This window comes from Rattus norvegicus, chromosome 6, assembly GCF_021556685.1.
Source record: "Rattus norvegicus strain SHRSP/BbbUtx chromosome 6, alternate assembly SHRSP_T2T, whole genome shotgun sequence".
Lineage (NCBI taxonomy): Eukaryota > Metazoa > Chordata > Mammalia > Rodentia > Muridae > Rattus > Rattus norvegicus.
Window position 1 is genome coordinate 52,999,259 of NC_141539.1, and position 20,635 is coordinate 53,019,893.

Consider the following 20,635-nt stretch of genomic DNA (forward strand, 5'->3'; position numbering starts at 1 on the left):
GGGTCTCTCATGCCTCTTCTGTGTTCTGGGAGGCACTTGTTTAACACAGTACTTGGGACACAATTTATCTGTTTCAACCAGACAATGTGTTTAAGTCTGGAGGACAGAGACATGGTTCTGAGCCATCTCATCATGCTTGGGAATCCCTCCACAGTGCCAATCATGTATGAGCAGGATGTTCATACATTCTGCTCACCATCTTTACCTGTGCTGCTATAGCCTTTCCTCTACCCTTCAGTGTGAGCCCACTGCCCATTGAAGTACATCAAGGGCTTCAGTATTTAGTTGGATCTTAGGTAGCTTGCTTTTCTTTTTCTAGAATCTTCCTGGAGACTGTTTTAAAAACCTGAAAGAACATCCATGTTTACACTGTTAGGTTCCTGTACTCAACCAACATAGGGTAGGGTATAGGAAGCAGATATGGTTCTATAAATCCTGGGTGTCAAAAAAAGTCATCACTTCCTTAGGGATTCACGAATGAAGCAGAAGGCTCCTGATAATAAACCGTCACATAGAGAAAGGCTCAGTAATAAGATGATAGCATGGGTAGGAGAAAAAACCTACATGGGTAATAGAACATACCCAGGACTGAGAAACAGTTCTGAAAGGCAACTGCTGGATCAAAGGGCTGAGAATTTATCCATCTTCTTAGTCTCAGGATTCCTCTAAGCAGCCAGTTCTAAGTTGCTAACATCTACCCACAGAGAAGTTGCCTGAGGGTGGGCCGAGCCTCTGTGCCTTAGAATTCCTGCACTTAGTACAGTTTGCAGTCCCTTAGGATTCAGGTTTGTAGTATAAGCTCCTTGGTAAGTAATACATAAGGGTTGTTATCTTCAGGGAAGGAAACAAGGGCCGGGAATAGAAATTACTCCTGTGGCCAAGTGGCTGTAACTAAAGCAGCTTTGCTAAGAGAATGGATGATGCTTAGAGGAGACTCAGCCAGGAAGAGGAGGGAGCGATGACAGTGGGGCAGCCACCTGATGCTTTCTAGGGGCAAACAGCAATCAGATAAGCAAGAACCTCCTGCAATCAAAATTAACTCCCAACAAAGTCATGTTTACAGGTGATGGTGACTAGCGAAAAAGGTCTGCTTTGTCCCGCTCCTCACAACCACCTGACCTTAACTCCTTGAGTAGAAAAAGCCAGTGTCCAGGTGGCTGTTCTTTGCTAGTAACATCCACCCTGGCTTCTAGCATATAACAGGAGTCTTTACTTCAATTGGAGTTTATCTGTTTTTCTAGTAGGGTCACAACCTCTGGGATCAGTTGTATGTTCCTCTTCCCATAATTACCAGAGTTTGGCAATAAATTCTCACATACATGAGGCTCCTTGGTTCAGGGCAAGGCACTAATATAATTCAGCATGTAAACAATAATGTTTTAAACACACTAAACATCATTTATGTAGACACACACAAAGTTCTCTTTAGTACCCACTACAAATGTCACAGAAATTACCAAATAAGGAACCTACAGGTAAGATGATAGCTTAGAAGCCCATTTTGATGGTTAGCATTGATCATCAACCTAATAGAAATTAGCGTCATCTGGTAGATTTCTGTGCATGCCTGAGGAGGGCTAGATTGATATGGGAAGATCTGTCTTATCTGTGTGTGAGGCCATTCTGTTGGCAGGGGATCCTGGACTATATAAAGTGGAAAAGGCCATCCAAGCTGCAACCACTGTTCAGGGTTTTCTTTCATGATGATGGGTACAATGTGAGCAGCTGCTTCACGATCCTGTCCCAGTGATGTCTCCACAATGATATAGTCCAGACCTGTAAGTCAAAATAAACCCTCTCTCCCTTTCAACTGTTTTTATCAGGGTACTTTATCATCACATCAGGAAAAGTAACTAAGACAACCTCAGTGTGACCCACCAAAAGTAAATAGTGAGGATAATAAGCAGTAGTCCCTTCTAACAAGAGCTGAACAATGGGGTAACAATAAGGTTACATCTCTAGGGATGAGATCATGAAGTTCTCGCCAAGGCTAGTGGGAATTCCAGAGAGATCCCCATGTATACATGGTGGAAACTCTGGGCTAGAGAAAGACAGACAAGGTGGTAGAACAGTGACCTGGGGTTGGATATACAACAGAGAGACACAAGACCAGATCTTGGAGATAGAGGCTGAAGTGTATCTGAAATTGAGCCTCCCTGGGACTCTAGAGGGAATAACCCAAGAAGAAAGAAGCATCCTGCTATTGCCTGGGTAAGTAGTGACCTGGTTGCTGAGCGGCACACTGCTGAGCTCAGGATAGATGTGCCAAAACCAAGACAAGAGAAGCAGCTTGGTCTGAAACTACATGGTGATCGCAGAAGCAGACTCTGATAGAGGTAGCTAGAGTCCTGGTAAGAGGGACCCGCCCAGCTGAAAAGGTCACCCGTGTGTAGCATGGTAAGCAGCAGTGTGTAGTATGGTAACTTTATATCTTGGACATAGGAAATCAAGCCAGGGAAGCAAGACCAAGCACATGTGGAAACTACCTAACACCAGTCCATTCTGACAGTTGAAAAACCCAAGGAAAAAACTGGAATCTACTAGCAGCTGAGCAGAAAGAATCCAAAATGAGATTTGTCAGATAAGTGGCTATTAGCCCAAATGCTTGAATTACCCTAAATGCACAGAACACATGAAACTCAAGAAGGATAACCAAAATGCAAATGCTTCACTCCTTCTTTAAAAGAGGAACAAGAAAACCCTTGGCGTGGAATAGGGAGGCAAAGTTTAGAACAGAGGCAGAAGGAACACCCATTCAGAGCCTGCCCCACATGTGGCCCATACATATACAGCCTCCCAATTAGATAAGATGGATGAAGCAAAGAAGTGCAGGCTGACAGGAACCGGATGTAGATCGCTCCTGAGAGACACACCCAGAGTACAACAAATACGTAGGCGAATGCCAACAGCAAACCACTGAACTGAGATCGGGAACCCCGTTGAAGGAATCAGAGAAAGGTCTGGAAGAGCTTGAAGAGGCTCGAGACCTCATATGAACAACAATGCCAACCAACCAGAGATTCCAGGGACTAAGGCACTACCCAAAGACTATACATGGACTGACCCTGGGCTCCAACCACATAGGTAGCAATGAATATCCTAGTAAGAGCACCAGTGGAAGGGGAAGCCCTTGGTCCTGCCAAGACTGAACCCCCAGTGAACATGGTTGTTGGGGGGAGGGTGGTAATGGGGGGAGGATAGAGAGGGGGAGCCCATGTAGAAGGGGAGGGGGAGGAGTTAGGGGGAAGTTGGCCTGGAAACCGGGAAGGGGAATAATAATCGAAATGTAAACAAGAAATACTCAAGTTAATAAAGATAAAAAAAAAAAAAGGAGAGTTGTCAGAGTGTATGCAGTGTCTCCCTTAGAGGGCTTGCTTCCCACAGATAGTGTCCCTTACCATACTCACTCACACACTTCCTGGATGCTCATCTTGCTCTACCCAGCCTTGATATTCAGCACTTGTGTAGAATCAAGGCAGTGTTATGCACCCCTCAGTATTTAGGAGAAGGTAAAGGAAGGGTTAATGGAGAAACATGAAGGAAGTAGTCAAAGCATTGATATAACTGTCTGGCTGGGGTGCTCCCCCAAAATAGACTCAGCTAGGATCCTGCTCTGAAGCTAAGTGAGGGCAGAGGTATAAATTACTAAGAATTAAGCTTATCCCTGTTTAGCTGAAAATGAATGAGACCCAAACTATGATTATTTATTAGGTTCTGCATAATTACTTGGAGATTACCCCAATCTAATACTTAACACTAGACTGGCTCCTTTCCCAACTGTGCTCCCCAAATACTTGCTATTTGCATCTCCCTGGGTTATTTCTGCTCCAGCAGTTTGGTGTCCCGGGGAGGCATTTCACTTGGGCATATGCTGCTGGTCCATTATGGCTAATGTAGACCTCCTGTTCTTCCAGTCTGCCCCCTTCTGTACTCCTTCTCTCTCTTTCTCCTTTCTCCTTCTCCTAGTGGTCCCTACATGCAACCCCTAGCCCAATGACTCAAACTCTACCTTTCTCTATTCCCTGCAGTAATCTGTTGCTGCCAGTTTTGTTTAACCAATAGTTTTACACTGGGGAGTTAGAATTGCAAAACGAAGGCTTGTGTATATGGGAAATTGCTCCTCTTGGGGCAACAAGATCTTTGGGTACAGAAATTAACATATAAGTACAAGAAGCACCCAACCAACCCTAACAAAAAGGAAGGGAACATTGTGATGCTTTTTGTCTAACTTAGAGCACAAACATAAAGGGAAGCAAAAGATACATGCCACAAGGGCTGATGCCTTGTGGCAAATGGTCAAATTCATTTATCAGTCAGGTTGGTGGAAGGAAGCAGACAGTCCTGGTAACATACTAGAGACAGGTAGGAGATTTGGAAAAATCAAAGATGCTAAGTATCTGGTTTGGGATATTAGGTGATGGTGATGCATTCTGTGCTTTTTGGAAAATAAGGACGAGACAGAGCAGCAAAGCTCCCCTGTGACACCTCTATCTGGAGTGTAGGACAGCACGAGGGTAGCAATGGTAGATAGTTGGAGTGTGAGATAATGGGATACACAGAGGGGTGGATGGCCACAGTTCATGGATCTAGACTTCACAATGGCGTGTGTCATCAAGTCTTGAGAGATTCATGATGAATAGAGGGTCTTCACACAGTACCTGTTGTTGCACACCCCTGTGATGGGCCGGTACTTGTTTGCCAGGCAGGTGTCAGGACATCTCGGTGGCAGCATGAAAGGCAAGCATCCTGACAGGTTGGCAATTGTGGCCAGGATGTCTGCTGATAGTGCATCTGTATAACAAGACAGACCAGTATTGAAGTTAGGTCCAGTTGGCTCTTCTTCCCAGCCCCATGCTCTGAGAAATAAAACTCAGACTCAAAATATATTTATAAATAATTTGGCCATATAACTAGGCTCTTCTCTGACTGGAATAAATTTAAAGTATCTCATTTGTCTTAACCAACATTCTGCCATGTAGCTGGCTATCTACGCTCAGGTACCCTGTGTCCATCTCCTCAGATCTTCCTAGGCTGATCTTCCCATGCTTGGCTCTATCCCAGAATCTTTCACCCCACGAATGTCCCACCTCCCATTCCCTATGTATGCCATAGGTCATAGGCTTTTTAATTGACAGGTGATATGTCCATACAATACACAAGACATTCTCTCTATAGGCCAGACTTTGTGTGGCATCTGCACCAGATAAAGTATCTTCCCAACAGTTGTATCAGCTGTGGCCTCAACATCAGGGCTTCCTGTGCAGTCTCAGTCACTGCTCTGAGAAAACCTGCCATCTCCCTTTTAGTCACATGCTTCTTCATTCAGTCCCTTTAGCCATCTTCATGGCCAGGAGTGTGTGTGTGTGTGTGTGAGAGGGGGAGTGGTTGTTTACTTTTTGGGTTCATGGTGATTCTGAAAAGCAACCTCAGAGCCATTTGGCTCTAGAAAGACAAGTCAGTAGGCTACTCCCATCTCACAGGACACATCACCCAGAACCAAGTTGCTAGGTCTGTACAACAAAACATCCCCATCTCACAATTACCCAGGAGAGCACTAAGACAGGATGTGTATCCTCCCAAAGAAACCCACCTTGGTTGAGCTTGCTAATAGCATCCATTCCTTCTGCTATAAAAAAGCCTTTTTTTTTCCTCCTATCGATTTCTCTAGGTTAGTACCTCTGAACGCAGTCTTTTTTTGTTTATATTTACTGTTTTTCTTCCTAGTTCTGTCACTGTTTATGCTATTCAACAAATCAAGGTTAAGGAAGCTCAAAGATGACTCTATAAAACTGTGATGAATGTATACTAATGAAATTGAGATTCTCACTAGAAAACAGAACCAACAGGAATGCATTTTATTTTCAAATAGAAGAGTTCTCTGCACCAGCCCTTATTGAGCAACCTGACAATGGCCCAGGTGTGTGAGGGCCATGTGCTCCTTATTTGCTAGAGCACAGCAAATCAAGTCCTGTAAAGAGTCTCATGTGACTGAACTTCTGCTGGCCAACGAGCCAATGTTCAGGAATAACCTAGTGGTTCTACCCAGTGCACTTGCTGATTGTTTATTCAGGCGTGGCAGGAAGTCTATTTGGATTGGCTGTTTATACAACCATGGCAGGAAGTCTATCTAGATTGGCTATTTTATGCAGGTGTGGCAGGAAGTCTATCTGGATTGGCTATTTTATGCAGGCGTGGCAGAAGTCTATCTGGATTAGCTCACCTTCCTTATATACTCCAGAGTGTCTGAGTCTATAATGGAAATAACTTTAACATAACCTTTACGGTATTTTACATTATCAATTTCACACTATGGCCTCTCTTGGCAATGTGCTGTCCCTGGACTGAGAGTCCTATGACACGGAAACAGGAACCAATAGGCTCCCATCCTTAGGATAGGTCACCCTACCATCACTTCTACCACCATCTGGGCTGATGTCACTATTGGATAGGGACCAATGTACTTAGAAAGGTCTTTCAACTATGTGGTCTGAAGTGAAATCTTTTTCAGAGTGACTTCATGGTTGCTGTAAAAGTTGAACTTAACTATTCCGTGTAGGATTTGAGAATTGTAGTTAATACTGGCTTAAAATGACTTCGTCTCATCAGGTGAAGCAGCACCAGATTAATTTAAGAGATCAAATAGCTCATAACACTGCACTGAAAATAAATCTCACAGAAGTTGGTAAAAAGAAAGCTTATTTTTGAGTATGGCACCATAGTCCACAGAGGCTTTAATCTGGCTTCTGTTTTCTTCAAATGTACTCTACTGTGGCTACCATGTGAGCTGCTAGAGATGGCACACTAGTCTTATTCTTGGAAAGTCCATGGATTTTTACCTTCCTTGGGTAACAGACTAAGTCAGAAGGTCCTGGTTACAAACTGGGACGTTGAGGCGCCTGTCCAGTCCCCTGCTTGCTGTGACAAGACACAACCTGAATGAATGTCTCCCCAGAATGCCCTTATGAGTGAGTGTGTTCCCTGTGTTTCACTCGGTGAGAAGGCTACAGGAAAAGTCCCTATGTATTTTAGAACATAAATTAGAGCATGTTTAGCTGTTTCTCCAAATGGGATTTGAATAGGGGAGAAACTGTATTTCCCAGAATTACAAAAATAAGAAACTATGAATGGATCTAAGCAGAGGCGGAGGCATGCAGCTGCTTACCCGTGGAGAACTGTGATTGTTCACGTTTCATGACTTGTATTGATGTTTCCATGATCTCTGCTGCTCGGGAAATAGCTCCACTGGTGGACTCTGGCAGCTTGGAGAAAGAGAGAAGCTGGGCTGGAGAAAGGACTCCCCTTTTCTTGAGGTTTCTAGAGCGTAAGGAGTCATAAGTTAAATGGGGACCACTTTGCAAATGTACTTGATGAACAAGGATGTAAGTACTTTTATCTGATCTCCAGAAACATCTGGGCATAGTGATAAGCTCCTGTAAGCCCAGTGCTGTGGAAACAGAGATGGGTAGATTTTGTGGGTTCCTTACAGCATAGCCTTACTGGTAAGCCCCAGGTTCCATTGAGAGATCAAGTCTCAAAAGATGTATGGCTCTTGAGATTGACTTCTGGAGTCTTCATGCATATGCATATGAATCGTCAAACACACCTTCTTCCCATTTAGCCTCTCCCTATCGCCAGCACATATGCCACATATACATGCACATACAATAAATAAACCAACAGAACATTTATTAAGTGACTGCATATACCAGACAATGAACTGTGGGTCAGACAAAGAAAAGGCCTAGATAGCTCTGAGCCACAGAAGTGTTCAGGTCAGTAAAAGGGATAGAGCACAACTAGAAAGTAGCAATATTGGGTGAGGAAGAATATTGTCAATATTTTGGTGAGGAAGAAATTGTCAAGAATATGGTCAATATTTTCTTTTAAAAACATCCACATCTCAATTATCTTGTTCTCCTTAACAGTTTTTTTGGGTTCTCACTGTTACCTGGGCCAGGAGGCCACTGCAGGGCAGAGTCTTAACTGGATTAGGGAGGATCACCAAATCCTCCAGATTCTGACCTCTGGAGGATCTGAGGCCAAGCAGAGCCCTGAAGCTGTCACAAATGTCCCTTCTTGCTGTCAACTCACCCCAGATGGACCCAGGTTTATATAACTGTGGATTGGGGAAAGCAGCCATCTTTTCAGTTTTATCATACTGTGAATAAATGAAATGTTATATTTTTCCATGTCTTAGTAATAGCCTAAAATACACGCTGCTCTTGAGAAAAAGCCATGTCTCTGGTGCTTCACTGCAGTTACGTCATGCTCTAGCCTGAAAACACCATGAGGTCCTACCTGCTCTTACCACAGAACAAAACCAGTTACTTCAGGTGATGAACAATGTCTGTTGTAATCCTTTCTGTATCTGTTTATATCCACACAGCATGCTGCATAACCCAAGATACACAATGCAAAGGAAACTTAATAACCTCAAGACATAAATACTGCAATTATGACAATTATGTAGATGAGGAATTTAACACTTAACTCATGTAAGCTGCTTAGCTTTTGCAAGGTAGGCATGAGGGACAGCAACCAGGTTGAGATACAAACACACCCAACTCACATACATTGGAAATGAGAGACTCGGTTCACCAATGTCCATGATACAAAATGTGACATACTAGTAAAAGACCCAATGACATCCTGAGCCTTGAGGAAATGGGTTTTGCCAGTTGTTAACTACAACATAAAAAGGTCAAAGTTTCATGGGAACTGGCAGAGGGCAGGAGACCCCAGTTCAGAGGTGGAGGCTATTGTCCCGCACCACAATAGGGCTACACCATCTTGAAGAGCCAATGGTAGACAGAAGCATGGCCCCTAAAGATATATTTCTCTAAAGTATACTAGGGCAGAGGATGTTGCTAACAGGGAAAATGTGATGTTTTAATGTTTGTATTGTGAGCTCTCCTTCTGACATTCCTCTTTGTAAACAGGCAAATATTTTGGGTACAAAGTGATTTGTCTTCCTACTTAGTTGGTTGATGAACTCTCCCTTGCTGCTCTAGCTGCCTTGAGGATAAAGACTGTGAGTTTAACAATCTGAATATACCATAAACATGTTACCAAGTCCACAGCTTTGCTAATCACCCTAGCTCCTTGAGGTGATCCATCCCAGGTTGTTGGCTGCCATGAGCCTTGCTGAACATTCTCTATCTCATTAGAGGGGCACATCTCCTACCTCATTAGACTGGCACTGAGGCAAGGCCACAATGGATCCAAAACAAAAGCCCTGATGGGTATGATTGGTGCTAGTATTGAGGAAGGTTTGAAGAGCCAGGAGCCTCACTGCCAAGGAAGCAGCTGAACAGCTTGAGAGCAGTTTGGCAGGAAGAAGAAATCAGAAGGAAAGACGCAAAGGTGATGAACCAGTGGAGAGCTGAGACAAAGGAACGGCAGGCTGTAAGATGTCAGAGAAGAGGACCTGTAGGCCCTGGCTGCTGGGACATTCTCCTAGAGCTGTCAATTCCTCAAAGTTAAGGGTCTCAAATTCTAGGCTGAGGGCTGTAATACTAGACCCTGCCTAAGGCTAAATGTCTACAACTCCAGACCTGGTAGGGACATTTGTAGGACTTAGGGCCCTAATATTTGAGACTCACAGGGACTGTGACACTAAAGGGTGACACTAACTGTTGCTTCTACAAGCTTACAACTGTTGCTCACTGCTGCCAAACAGGGAAAAGAAGGACACTAAAGGTCAGCATCTGAAGAGCCTCTTGGATATCCAGGAGCCCTATCTGGATACAGCAAATGAACCCTTGGCTGGCCGATTGGTGATGCCAGTACCCTGCCATGTCTGAGGTAGACAGCCACTGGAGACTGACTGTTCTGGTGCCTAGACCCCTTAGGCTGGACATCCTAGTCCTCATAGCTTGCTGATGATAGTGGTTATTACCATGGATCAGTGCCCATTTCGTCCTCTGGTTTGTCCCCTTAGCTATCACATACAAGAGGACTGGTCCCCCTTGCTGCTTACTTCCCTTCTATACCCTATGCTCTGATCTTAGGGGCTTAGTGAGGTGTTTATCAATTGCCCAGTCAGCTGTCCATTTGCTGCTCTCTCCAGGATAACAGCTCCATCTTTTAACCCTCCAATCGCAGTGCAGAACAGACAGCTCCATGCTTTAACCCTCCAACCACAGTTAACGTCTACAGCCATTTTGTAGGGCTCATTAACACTCCAGCTGCAGGGAGTGGGAGGGTGTTAAACGAGAGGTGTGTGTCCTCCTATTTGCAGAAGGATATTGATCATATACTCACATTTCAGGAACTTCATATTTAGCTGGCTCAGCATTCCTCATGTGAAAAGCCAAGGAGGAGAGTCACGTGTCAGATTTATGTTCTCTTTAGTTCCCCTGAGTGTTTGAAGAGTGGGGAAGGCAGAGCCAACAGTGTCGCCTTCAATAAGTCATCCTATCTGCTGCCAGGCAGACCTAGACTATCTCAATGTCAGCATACTGAGATGATGTCACAGATCTGAACACAGATAATCCAGATAATCCTGGAGCCCATGGGGAATCATGAGTCAGAAACTGACTTAGAATGCTGGAAGGGAACAGATTTGTTGCCCCAGGAAGTGGTAAGGATGTGATCTTGGTACTTTGTGCTGTCTAGAGCTTCCTGTTTCCTCAGACCCACTGCCTCTCAGTTGAGGAAAAAATAAGGAAAATAGTCTATCTACATTCTGGAAGGGAGGGAAGGAGGAACGTGAGACAATGGACTGTGCCAGGAAACTTGGCAAGGTAGAACAGACCTGAGACAGTAGTTGCCTCCCTGCTCCCTGCTCCCTGCCAGATTCCTGGCCTAGAACTCATGCCCACATTCCCCATGATGATCATGTAGCCTAAAACAGAGTTCTTCATGCTAATGAGGTACCTAGAGACCCTGAGGGTTTAATCAATAAGTTTCTCTTCCTGGACATTCTTCCCTGCAAAAGGTGTTTAATCTCTGACCCACTCGGAGAAGTTGGTTCTCATTTATTTTCCACGATGAACGTTCAATAAATGGTATGGATAAACATGGACTGTCTCTTTCATTGAAACCACCATGAGGAGCATGGAGAAGGCCTATAGAGCTGCAGCTTGTCTCTCATAGAAGGCCTGCCTCTCTGCTTTCAGACCATCACAGCTACCTTCGTTGATGAGCTAAACCAGAGTTCTCCATTTCTCCAGCCCTGGGTTTGTCGTCCTCAGCCCATGGGCCCCCAATGGTCCCAGCCTCATGGTGACAGGGTACCTGAGAGTCAAGAAACCCCAACTTTGGCTTCCCACACCTTAGACTGTGTTCTCCCACCCCCAGGGGTGTCTAGGCATGTGCATAAAGCCCAGCACCTGACAGCGTCAGTGGTTTGGGGAGATGCAGTCAAACACTCTCTGTGTTTTGTCTACTCCTACAACCCCACTGTGGGCTGAACTAGGGAACCACAGAAGGGGAGGGAAAGAGGAAGAAGGGAGGGGAGAGAAAGATAGATAGATAGATAGATAGATAGATAGATAGATAGATAGATAGATGACCACCTAATGAATATATGGATATAGGTTTTGTTCTGCAGATACACAAGTGAGAGTTTGAGCCAGGAAATCTCATCTCCTTGGTCTGCTGAGAATTCTTGGTTTGAAAGAACAGAGGAGTTGATGGCCTCACTCCTACAGGTCCAGAAAGGGCACTGGTCCCTAAGATGTGCTGGTAGCTGCTACTTCCTAGGTAGCCCAGCCATGACTGATAGCAGGTCTTATGCACATCTGCCAGCTTTTAGACTTGGTTGTACTTCCTGTTGCAGAAGCACAGGCTACAGATCACAGGTGAGGCTGCCATGTTGTCTGTGTAGCCTCATGCCTCTTCCTTCCATAATGGTGCAGTCATGGGGCCCTTTGTCATCAGTTGTAGGCCATGTACTGAGGTTGACACCATAAAACTCTTAGGTTTTTAAAAATTTTCTGCCTCTTCTCCCATTTCCAGTGGGTAACTCTTCTGGTTATAAGATTCCCAGGAGCATTCCACAGTACTACAAACTCTTTTTCTTTTCTCTCTGACAATTCTCATCAGTTCTTCTGCTCAGAGAATATTGTTTCCTCTTTCACCTTCGATTTTTTTTAATAGTCAGGTAACAATTTGTCTCTAACCAATGTGGAATAGTGGAACAATTTTTTACTTGGGACAATAGAAATTTGAAGTAAATCAGAAGATGTCAGGTAATAATTTGTACCTTGAGAGAAGTTGTAACTTTTCACCGACTTCCAATGAAATGATGTTTGTGAAGACAAAACCTAGTATGTTTTTGATTTTTTGAATATCTAATGAGTCACCATGATGCCACTAGCAATGGTGTCTGTCGCATATTTAAAAATGTGATGCCACAGGCTGGAGACAGGACTCAGAGTTAAGGGCACTGATTTAGAGAATCCAGATTAGATTCCCAGCACCTACTCAGTGCTTGTAACTGTCTGTAAATCCAGTTTTAGGGCTCTGATGCCCTCTTACATTCACTGCAGGCACAAAGCAAGTGCAGGAATCTTAGCCATGCATGTGGGCCACAGATGTACATACATGTGATATGATTAGAAAACATTTTTGAATTATAATTAGTATAAAAAGTCAATTATTTTAGGAAACAGTGACAAGCAGGTTGAGGCTCTGGTTCTATGCTTGAGGTAGTGTTATGGTGACATTATAGGGGCTAGGCACCAAGCCTGAATAAACAACACCCCTTTCTCTGTAAAGTGCCCTAACTTTATTCCTGTCCAAGCTTCAGACTCTGTCATCATGGCACCTTGAACTATGATTAGACCTCTGGCTTTTGATTTCATCTTCTCTGTGCAAAGAGTTTTGAGAGTGAGCATTGTTTTTCATGGTGGCCAATCACACTGGAACCATGAGTCATCTCACATGAGCTTCAATGCCTCAATTGCAGGATGTTATGGTGAACACTCACCTTTTCATGGTGTTGTAGACTGCATTGTCCACCAGAAGCTGGCTCGTTTCTACAACACTGATAACATGGGATGTCATAGTCTTCCCTAGGATATAAATCAACACATCACCATTAAAACAGACCCCACAGGGCAGCAACTCTGCCGGCTTTAGCAGATGGGTATAGTGACAGTCATGTGGTCTCTAGAAATGATCAGCTTATTGGAACTCTCTGGAGCATTAGCTTCTATGCAAAATTGAAACAAATTGTGTAAAGGTAAACTAAATAACTGCACATTTCAGAAACTGTATCAAGGAGACAACTTTGCACCATTCAGCCCCTGACAGCATCTGCCTTTGCTACTTGAGGAAAGAAGATACAATGTGATGGGAAGCTGTTGGAGAGCCTTAAGATCACAAGTTCCCAAAACCACACCAGTCTCCAATGTGGGGGACAGTATGTCTACTCAATTTCCTTCTAAATCTATCTTGCTAAATCCAATTCTCATTTCCATTCCTGAAGACAGCTGTAGTCCTGAATTTACCATCTAAGTGGGCATTGCTGGCCTTATAACAGGGAGGCTATAGGTGTGGGCATACTAGAGTCAGGATACTGTGGTAAGAGGACATTGCTGAGTGATGTTGGTGTGGATCTCCCAGCCCTCAGATTGTTGACTGGTTTGGTCCACAAGGGCAGTGAGAGCAGAGACATCCAGCACAGGTGGGGTGGGGGTGAGCTGGTTTAGAAGCCCTGTGAGTATGTGTGGTGAAGGACCACACTGAGACAAGCTGTCAGTAAGTAGATCAACTTTACTAAGGGTGATTGAAAGCTTTCAAAGTTTTGAGGGACTGGAAGAAGGGACATCCAGAATGGGCAAATGTCATTGGCTGGAATCTTAGAGTACCTAGAGTGCCTCATTAACATGGGGAAGCATTTCAGGAATCTCTGGTGCTGACTGAACAGGTTTTATCAGAAGAAAGAAAAATTGGACTTATGAACTAATTGAGGCTGTGTGACATTCTTCAGGTAGAGGTGGGCTTGGAGGCTTAGAATTCCATGGACAAGTTCAGAGAAGGAAAGTCTTCCATAATGTACCAAGCCCAGAGGCTATCTGGTCATGGTGGACTTTGACCTTAATGAGCAGAGTTTTCCCACAGTTGGAATGCTACATCCTGCTCAGTGCTCTTACATTGAGAATGGTGATTTCTTGGCTCTATTTATAAACAAATTGTAGGTCTCTTTGTGGCAAGCCTGTTGATTCCAGAGGGCTCACAGAATGCTGAATCTCTTGTCTATGGCCCTCTCTGTCCCAGCCTTGGTTCTTGAGTTCTCTTCCCTTTCTCCTCTTTGATATTTTTGGCTCTTCTGGCTTTTATTTCTCTCTCTTATCCTCCCCCAAATATTCATCTTCAACTTGAACTTCTTCTGTCCCCGCCAGTATTCATGGCCTCTGTCATGGTTTGCATGCTTGGGTCAATTAGTGGAACTGTTTGGAAATGAATATATGTGGCCTTTTTGGAAGAGATGTGTCCCTGGGGGTAGGTGTAAATGTTTAAAAAACCCACAATAGGCCCAGTCTGCTGCTTTCCTTCTATCTCTGTCTCTCAGTGTATCTGTGAATACCTGTTTCTCTCTCTGCCTGCTGCCTATGGATCAGGATGTAAAACTACTGCTCCAATGCCATACCTGTCTTCCCAACACAATGATCTTAGACTAATCCTCTGAAACTGTGAGACAAGTTCCCCAAATAAATGTTTTCTTTTTCTTTTTATAAGTGTTGCCTTGGTCACATTCTCTCTTTGCAGCAACAGTACAATGACTAAGAGAGTCTTTGACAGTTGGTCTCGAATCAAGTGGAGTTGGAGACCCTTGAAAGTGTTTGTCTTTTCCTTTCACTTCCTTAATGCATTTTGGGAAGTTCTGTACACCAGCATTATCGAATAGGACAAGTCATGGTGCCGACAACTCACTTATCTTTTGTTCTTGCTGTAGTAAGTCAGCTGGCTTTGTAAATATAGACCTGCTAGGTTGTGCCTCCCCTCACAACACAAAGACCCTGATGCCCACAGAGTGACATCCACACTCCTTTCCATGGGAAAGATCTTCACAATCTACACGGACAAGGTTTAATTTTCAAAGCTCTAGGTATAATAGCTTGATTTCCCCCTTACCTTAAAATGTATTGTCATCTGGCACTAAAGAAATGGATTAGTGGATATAGGGACATTTGCATTACACCCTCAGTACAGACCCCAGTATCCAGGAAAAAAGTTTGACACAGCTATATGTACCTTTTACTGCAATGCTGCACAGAGCAGGGACAGAAGGATCCCTGAGGCTCATTGGCTGCCAGTCTAACTTCGGGCTCAGTGATAGAACCTGTCTTAGGTTAACAATGCAGAGAATTATAGAGTAATAACCCTGATGCCCTCTTCTGCCCTCTGTACACATGCACATGGCCGCAAATACCCTAACATATCTGTGTACACTCCCTCCAACCACCCCTCCGAAGTATCTACTTAAACTATCCAACTCATTCTCTCTCCCTTAGAGTAATTACCTTCTGAGTGGGATACAGCAGAACAAAAAAAAGATCAGTCCTTCACTTTGTGCCCTGCGCACTATGAAACTTAGAGGGCTGGACCACATAGTTTTTACCTCTTTGGTGCCAGGTAGAAGTTGGACTTAGTAGAAACATCACTATGTGCGAGCTAAATGCTTGCACTGAACAATTAACTGTGAAGAAAAATTGTGAGAGTGTGTGTGAGTGTGTGTGTGTGTGTGTGTGTGTGTGTGTGTGTGTGTGTGTGTACATGTGCATTTCCAGGGAATAGTAGCTGCCAGTGAACTAATTTTCTGCTATTGACCAATACTAAGTTGATATTTAAATTGATATGATCATGTATTACTTATGATTTCATTTGCTATGTTACAAAATATTTTTCCAAGTTTTAAAGAAAGGCTGATTATTTCACATTTTATCTTTGAACCAAAGGTTTTTCTATTGAGAAATTTCCCACAGAAATGCTTCTCTTCTATGATCTTCCAAACTCTCTGTGGAATTGGATAGATTTTAAATTAATTAAGTTTTGGATGAACAGAGGTGTCTCATTCATCCGCATCAGAGGAGAGAGAATTTTCTGCCCGTCTTAGCTGACCTTTCTGGGGTCGAATGAATTAGACAAAGGAAGGATAGATAAGAGAGAAGACTGGCAGACAGCAGACCTTGACCTGTATGCTGGCATCCCATGGGAGCTGCTAGAGCAGCAGACTTGGCTCATAAGAAAAGAAAGGAAGGAAAGAAAGCAAGGAAAGAAAGCAAGGAAAGAAAGGAAAGAGGGGGAGGAAACAGGTTGTTACTTACTAGGGAACAAGCTGCAAATAGGCAGATAAATGGGGAATGCCCCCAGGCAGCTGGCAGCTGTGTTTTTAATGTGGGTTCCTGGATGTCTGTGGCTGCCTAGAGACTTAGTCTCCTTTTCATTCTTCCCAGTAGAGTGGTGAGATACTTTACAAATGGATTTTCTGGCCAGAAGGGGGAAACAGAGTGCTTCTCTAAGACCTGTGGCATTTTTTGTTTTGCATCTCAAGATCCACCTAGCAGGTGCATAGGCTACATCTGACTTGTGGTTGAGGGTAGGGTCAATAATCCTAAGAATTTCAACTTGGTCTCTTCTGTTTCTCTAGAATAGAAATCTACATTCTAGAGAGTAACTTGACTTATTCCCCATCCTGGAGATAGCATCTGTCATCTGGCTGTCCACGTGTATGTCCTGAAAGTGCCATCTGCTCTGGGAGGCACACTGGCCTCTAGAATCGCACCTCTTGCATATTCATAACTGGAATGAAGAAGCCATTATACAAGAAGATACTGTATGTCAGGACAAAGAAGCAGGCTACATAGTTCCAAACTCGTTCACAAATACAAAGCAAAAGACGTGAAAGAAAGCCAAGGTCTTCTTCTCCAAAGCCACAGAGGCCCCAGGCTCTTATGCCCTGCCTTTGGCTGACTCTGACCACTTGGGGTTCACTCAGAGCCACGTGTGGATCCCGTTTTGACGATCTCTGCATTCAGAAATCTGGTGAACTGGAATAGAGCTGGCCAGCTTGCCTTTTAAACAAACTCCCCCTACTAGGCTGGCTTCCCAATCTCAGGGTTTGAAGGCAGCTTTCCTGCTCATGCTGTTCATTTGCATCTTATTTCCTTTTCACAGCTACACTGGAGCTGCTGAGTCCGCCATAAAGATAATTTCGCATGGATCTTAATTTTGCACAAACACTGGAAGCCCATCGCAGTCTGTTGAGAGGAATACACAGTACTTCATGGAGCATGTGCTACTGAGGGTTGTCAAGAGACACGATGAGCAAAGTTTTCCTAGATTTATAATGATCGCGGGTATACTCTAAGAGAAAATGAAACCTTTTTTTTCATTTTCAGTACTTTATTACTGAATTTCCAGGTGCCAAGAATTCTTTTCCTCTGTGCTCTGAGGCATCTGGCTTTGCATAGAGTGAGTGAGTGTGTGTGTGTGTGTGTGTGTGTGTGTGTGTGTGGTGTCCCCCTACAGCTTTGCTTCTCAAAGTGTCACTGATGTCCCCCAAATATACAAAGTCATCTGCGTTGTCATTTTCCAGATACATTTAATTTTGGCTGTAGTGAAATAGATATGAAAACTGTGTTTCAAATACATTTTACTGGTGAATACTGGTGAATTGTTTCAAAGACACTGTCGTTTAGTTTTCAACTGATAAATGTTCTTCTATTAAAGAACATAAGATTGAGCAATTGTGAAGCAAATTATTTTTGCTTGTTTTGGTTTTTCTATCACAGGGTCTTATGAAGTCCAGGCTGAGTTCACTCAAATTTACTATACATCAGATGCTAGCCTTTAACTCACAATCCTCCTGCCTCAGGTGGCATTAGAGGGGTGCTACCATGCCATGCAGAACTTGAAAGGCACGAACAGTGATTTTGATGGTTTAAACAAATTTATTATCAAATCTAGGGTCTCACACATAACCCAGCAAGTCCTCCCTTGCTGACCTATACCTGACTAAGGTACAGCCAAAGCTGACTTTGACCTTGTGAGTCTGTTTCATCTCTCTTCAGTGTTTGCCAACCAATGTGCGGCACCACTACCTATAAGTTTTCTACCTAAGAAATTTATAGTGTAGATGGATAATAAGCCAGCTAAAAATACTCTAATGAATGGTAAAATACACTCCGAAGCACACTATCATTATGGAGGTCATGTTGCACATTATTATATGCTATTAAAATGTAAGCAAAAGAGTTGACTCTATTACAGATTTATAAATCTTGCTTTTCATCCCAACCCTCTGGAGGCAGAGGCAGAGGCAGGAAGATTTGTATGTTCTGCATGGTGATTTCCAACCCGATGGGGACTGCATACTGAAACCCTGTTTCAAGAAACAAAACAAACACTCTGTGGGCAGAGTTACAGATGTCCCATATCCTCATTTTTGAAAAGAATATGATTTCAAATTTTAAAGCCACACAGTGCAGATGGTTTTATGGACAGCTCACAGGTGCAGTATTGAGCTCTTGGCTAAACTGTTGACCTCTATCTTTTCAGCCTTGTTTTATTCCTCTGGGGTCTTGATAGTTATTGAACAAAAGGATAAAGTGGTTTTACTTCCTTCTGTGTGCTGAACACCTGTCATGCTCCAGATGTTAGAAAGATTGGTATGAAGGGGTGTACTTAGTTTCTCTTGAAGATTTCAAAGGAGCAACCCCTCTTGTTTTCTTTTTAGTTGTCATGGAAACACAATTCCCACATTATTAATGCTCACCAGGAATACAGGTCGTGGTGGTCAGTTGAAGAGCCAGACTTGGAAGGGGAGGGTCATGCCCATCAGAAAGAGTGCTTTACCAATCCCTGATTGTGGATACCCAGAGGGAAAGGTGGATGGATGCTTTCTTTAGGAGTTCCTGAGCCTGGGAAGGCAGCAGGGTGACTTCAGTACAGTCATGATGCTCAGGCAGATAAATTAGGCAGAATGTAGCTCCTAGCAGGAAGCAGGTCTGAGTATAGACAAGGATGCTAAGTCTGGGCTGTGTGTGAGAGACTTAGGGGCAGCGTCCTGCCACCAGGAAGCTTGCTTCAGGGTGACCACTTGTCCTTTCTTCTTTTCTTTTCCCAGGTCCCTTTCTTGTCCATCCCTTCCCTTCCCTTCTCTACCCTCCCATTCTTTCCTTCCTTCCTTCCTTTCCTTCATTCCTTCTTTCCTTCCTTCCTTCCTTTTTTCTTCTTTATAGCAAAGAATGAGTATGTTAATCCAGACATCTCAGTAGATTTTTTTTACTATAACTTCCCATACAACTAAACTAAAAACTATACCAGAGGCATTTAAGATGAACTTAGAACAAAGAAACAAAAATTTTCATAACTTTTTAAAAGATATAGGTACAGATAAGACAGAAATGATTTATTCTATAATCATGGGGAAAATCAGTTCTTTTAAAGGAGGAATTATAATTTAATCCATCTAAACCAAAGAATTGTATTATTCCCTTTGACAAGCACAAAACTTAACTGATTCTCAACAACTGCCATGACATGTTTGGTCTGTTGAGTGTGAAAAGCAACTTTAGAAGAATAAAACAATCATATATCATTTGTTACTTACCCCCCAAGATGTCTCTGCTTCTCAGGAGGAAAGGGAGGAAAATTGCAGTTCCCATCACAACCAGCATTACTGCCATAGCTCCAAGTGTTCTCATTCTGGGGTTGCAGTGGGGAAGAGATAATCAGAAAGTCAGCAGAATACTGTGGGATGTACCATAAATATCCAGACCTCTCCTCAGGTGGGTCCTCCCAAGTCCAAGGCTGCTACCTTAGGACCTTGAACTACCTTTAGAACCAAGAAGACACACAGTCAGCCTGGAGTGCTGATCAGACCTGGTCCCCTCTTCATCAGAAAGGTGAAGCAAGAGAATGGGAAATGTACCTCTTCAAACACATCTATGTGAAGTGAATGGCTAACATTCAGGATTTAGCACTTATAAAGATAAATAAGTCCTTGGCAGCTGCTACATCTTTTGTGACATGATGATTCTAATGATGTGATTTCAGGTGAAACAGAAGATCCAAAATCCATCACATCCACATCCACTTTCTAAGTTTTTGTTTTCTTCATCTTAGACATTGATATTCTTGAATCCCTGACTCAGCATCCTGAGTTGAACACATCATAGTAAATATGGGTCTATAGATGCCCTAGTGCATGTGAACTGAAGTAATGGGGACAGGGCACCACCAGGCTTTGCTAGGAGAAACATCTATTTGCCACACAGCCCAGTAATGGCCTCCCTAGACAACTTTACATGTTTCATGATAGATTTCTCTTAGAAAATGGGAAAATAAAAAGTTTTACAACCTGACCATTTTCTTTTCCTCCACTGAAGAAGCAGGCTGTGCACAGCTGGGTGTGTTCTTTGTGGCCTTAACTTCAGAAATGTGAATCTCAATTACTTTCTGGAGACTTGGTTACCCACCATATAAATGGACTCCATGCTCTGATGCCCACTCAAGCTTAGACAGGAGTGGCTCCATTCTGTTTGTTTAGTATTTGTTTCTGCCAAGTGCTTGTGTGTCCTGGCTGGTCAGAACAAAGGTGCCACTCATAGAAAGCATTCTGGCTGCCTGACCTAGAAAGATAGAAAGGTTCCATATCCCTTCCTGCTAGGTGTCTTAGCTA

The 20,635-nt window shown here is 43.4% G+C and overlaps 1 protein-coding gene across 1 annotated transcript in view; it reads right to left on the reverse strand.

The window, feature by feature from the left end:
• The window catches only part of Tpo (thyroid peroxidase), a 69,750-nt gene extending 49,395 nt beyond the window's left edge, over positions 1-20,355 (reverse strand). The window contains 5 exon segments of the mRNA NM_019353.2: positions 4,659-4,791; positions 7,163-7,314; positions 12,935-13,019; positions 19,565-19,659; positions 20,315-20,355. Of these exon segments, the coding sequence (NP_062226.2) occupies positions 4,659-4,791; positions 7,163-7,314; positions 12,935-13,019; positions 19,565-19,658 (464 nt within the window). The 5' untranslated portion in view covers position 19,659; positions 20,315-20,355.
• Positions 20,356-20,635: the final 280 nt, after the last annotated feature.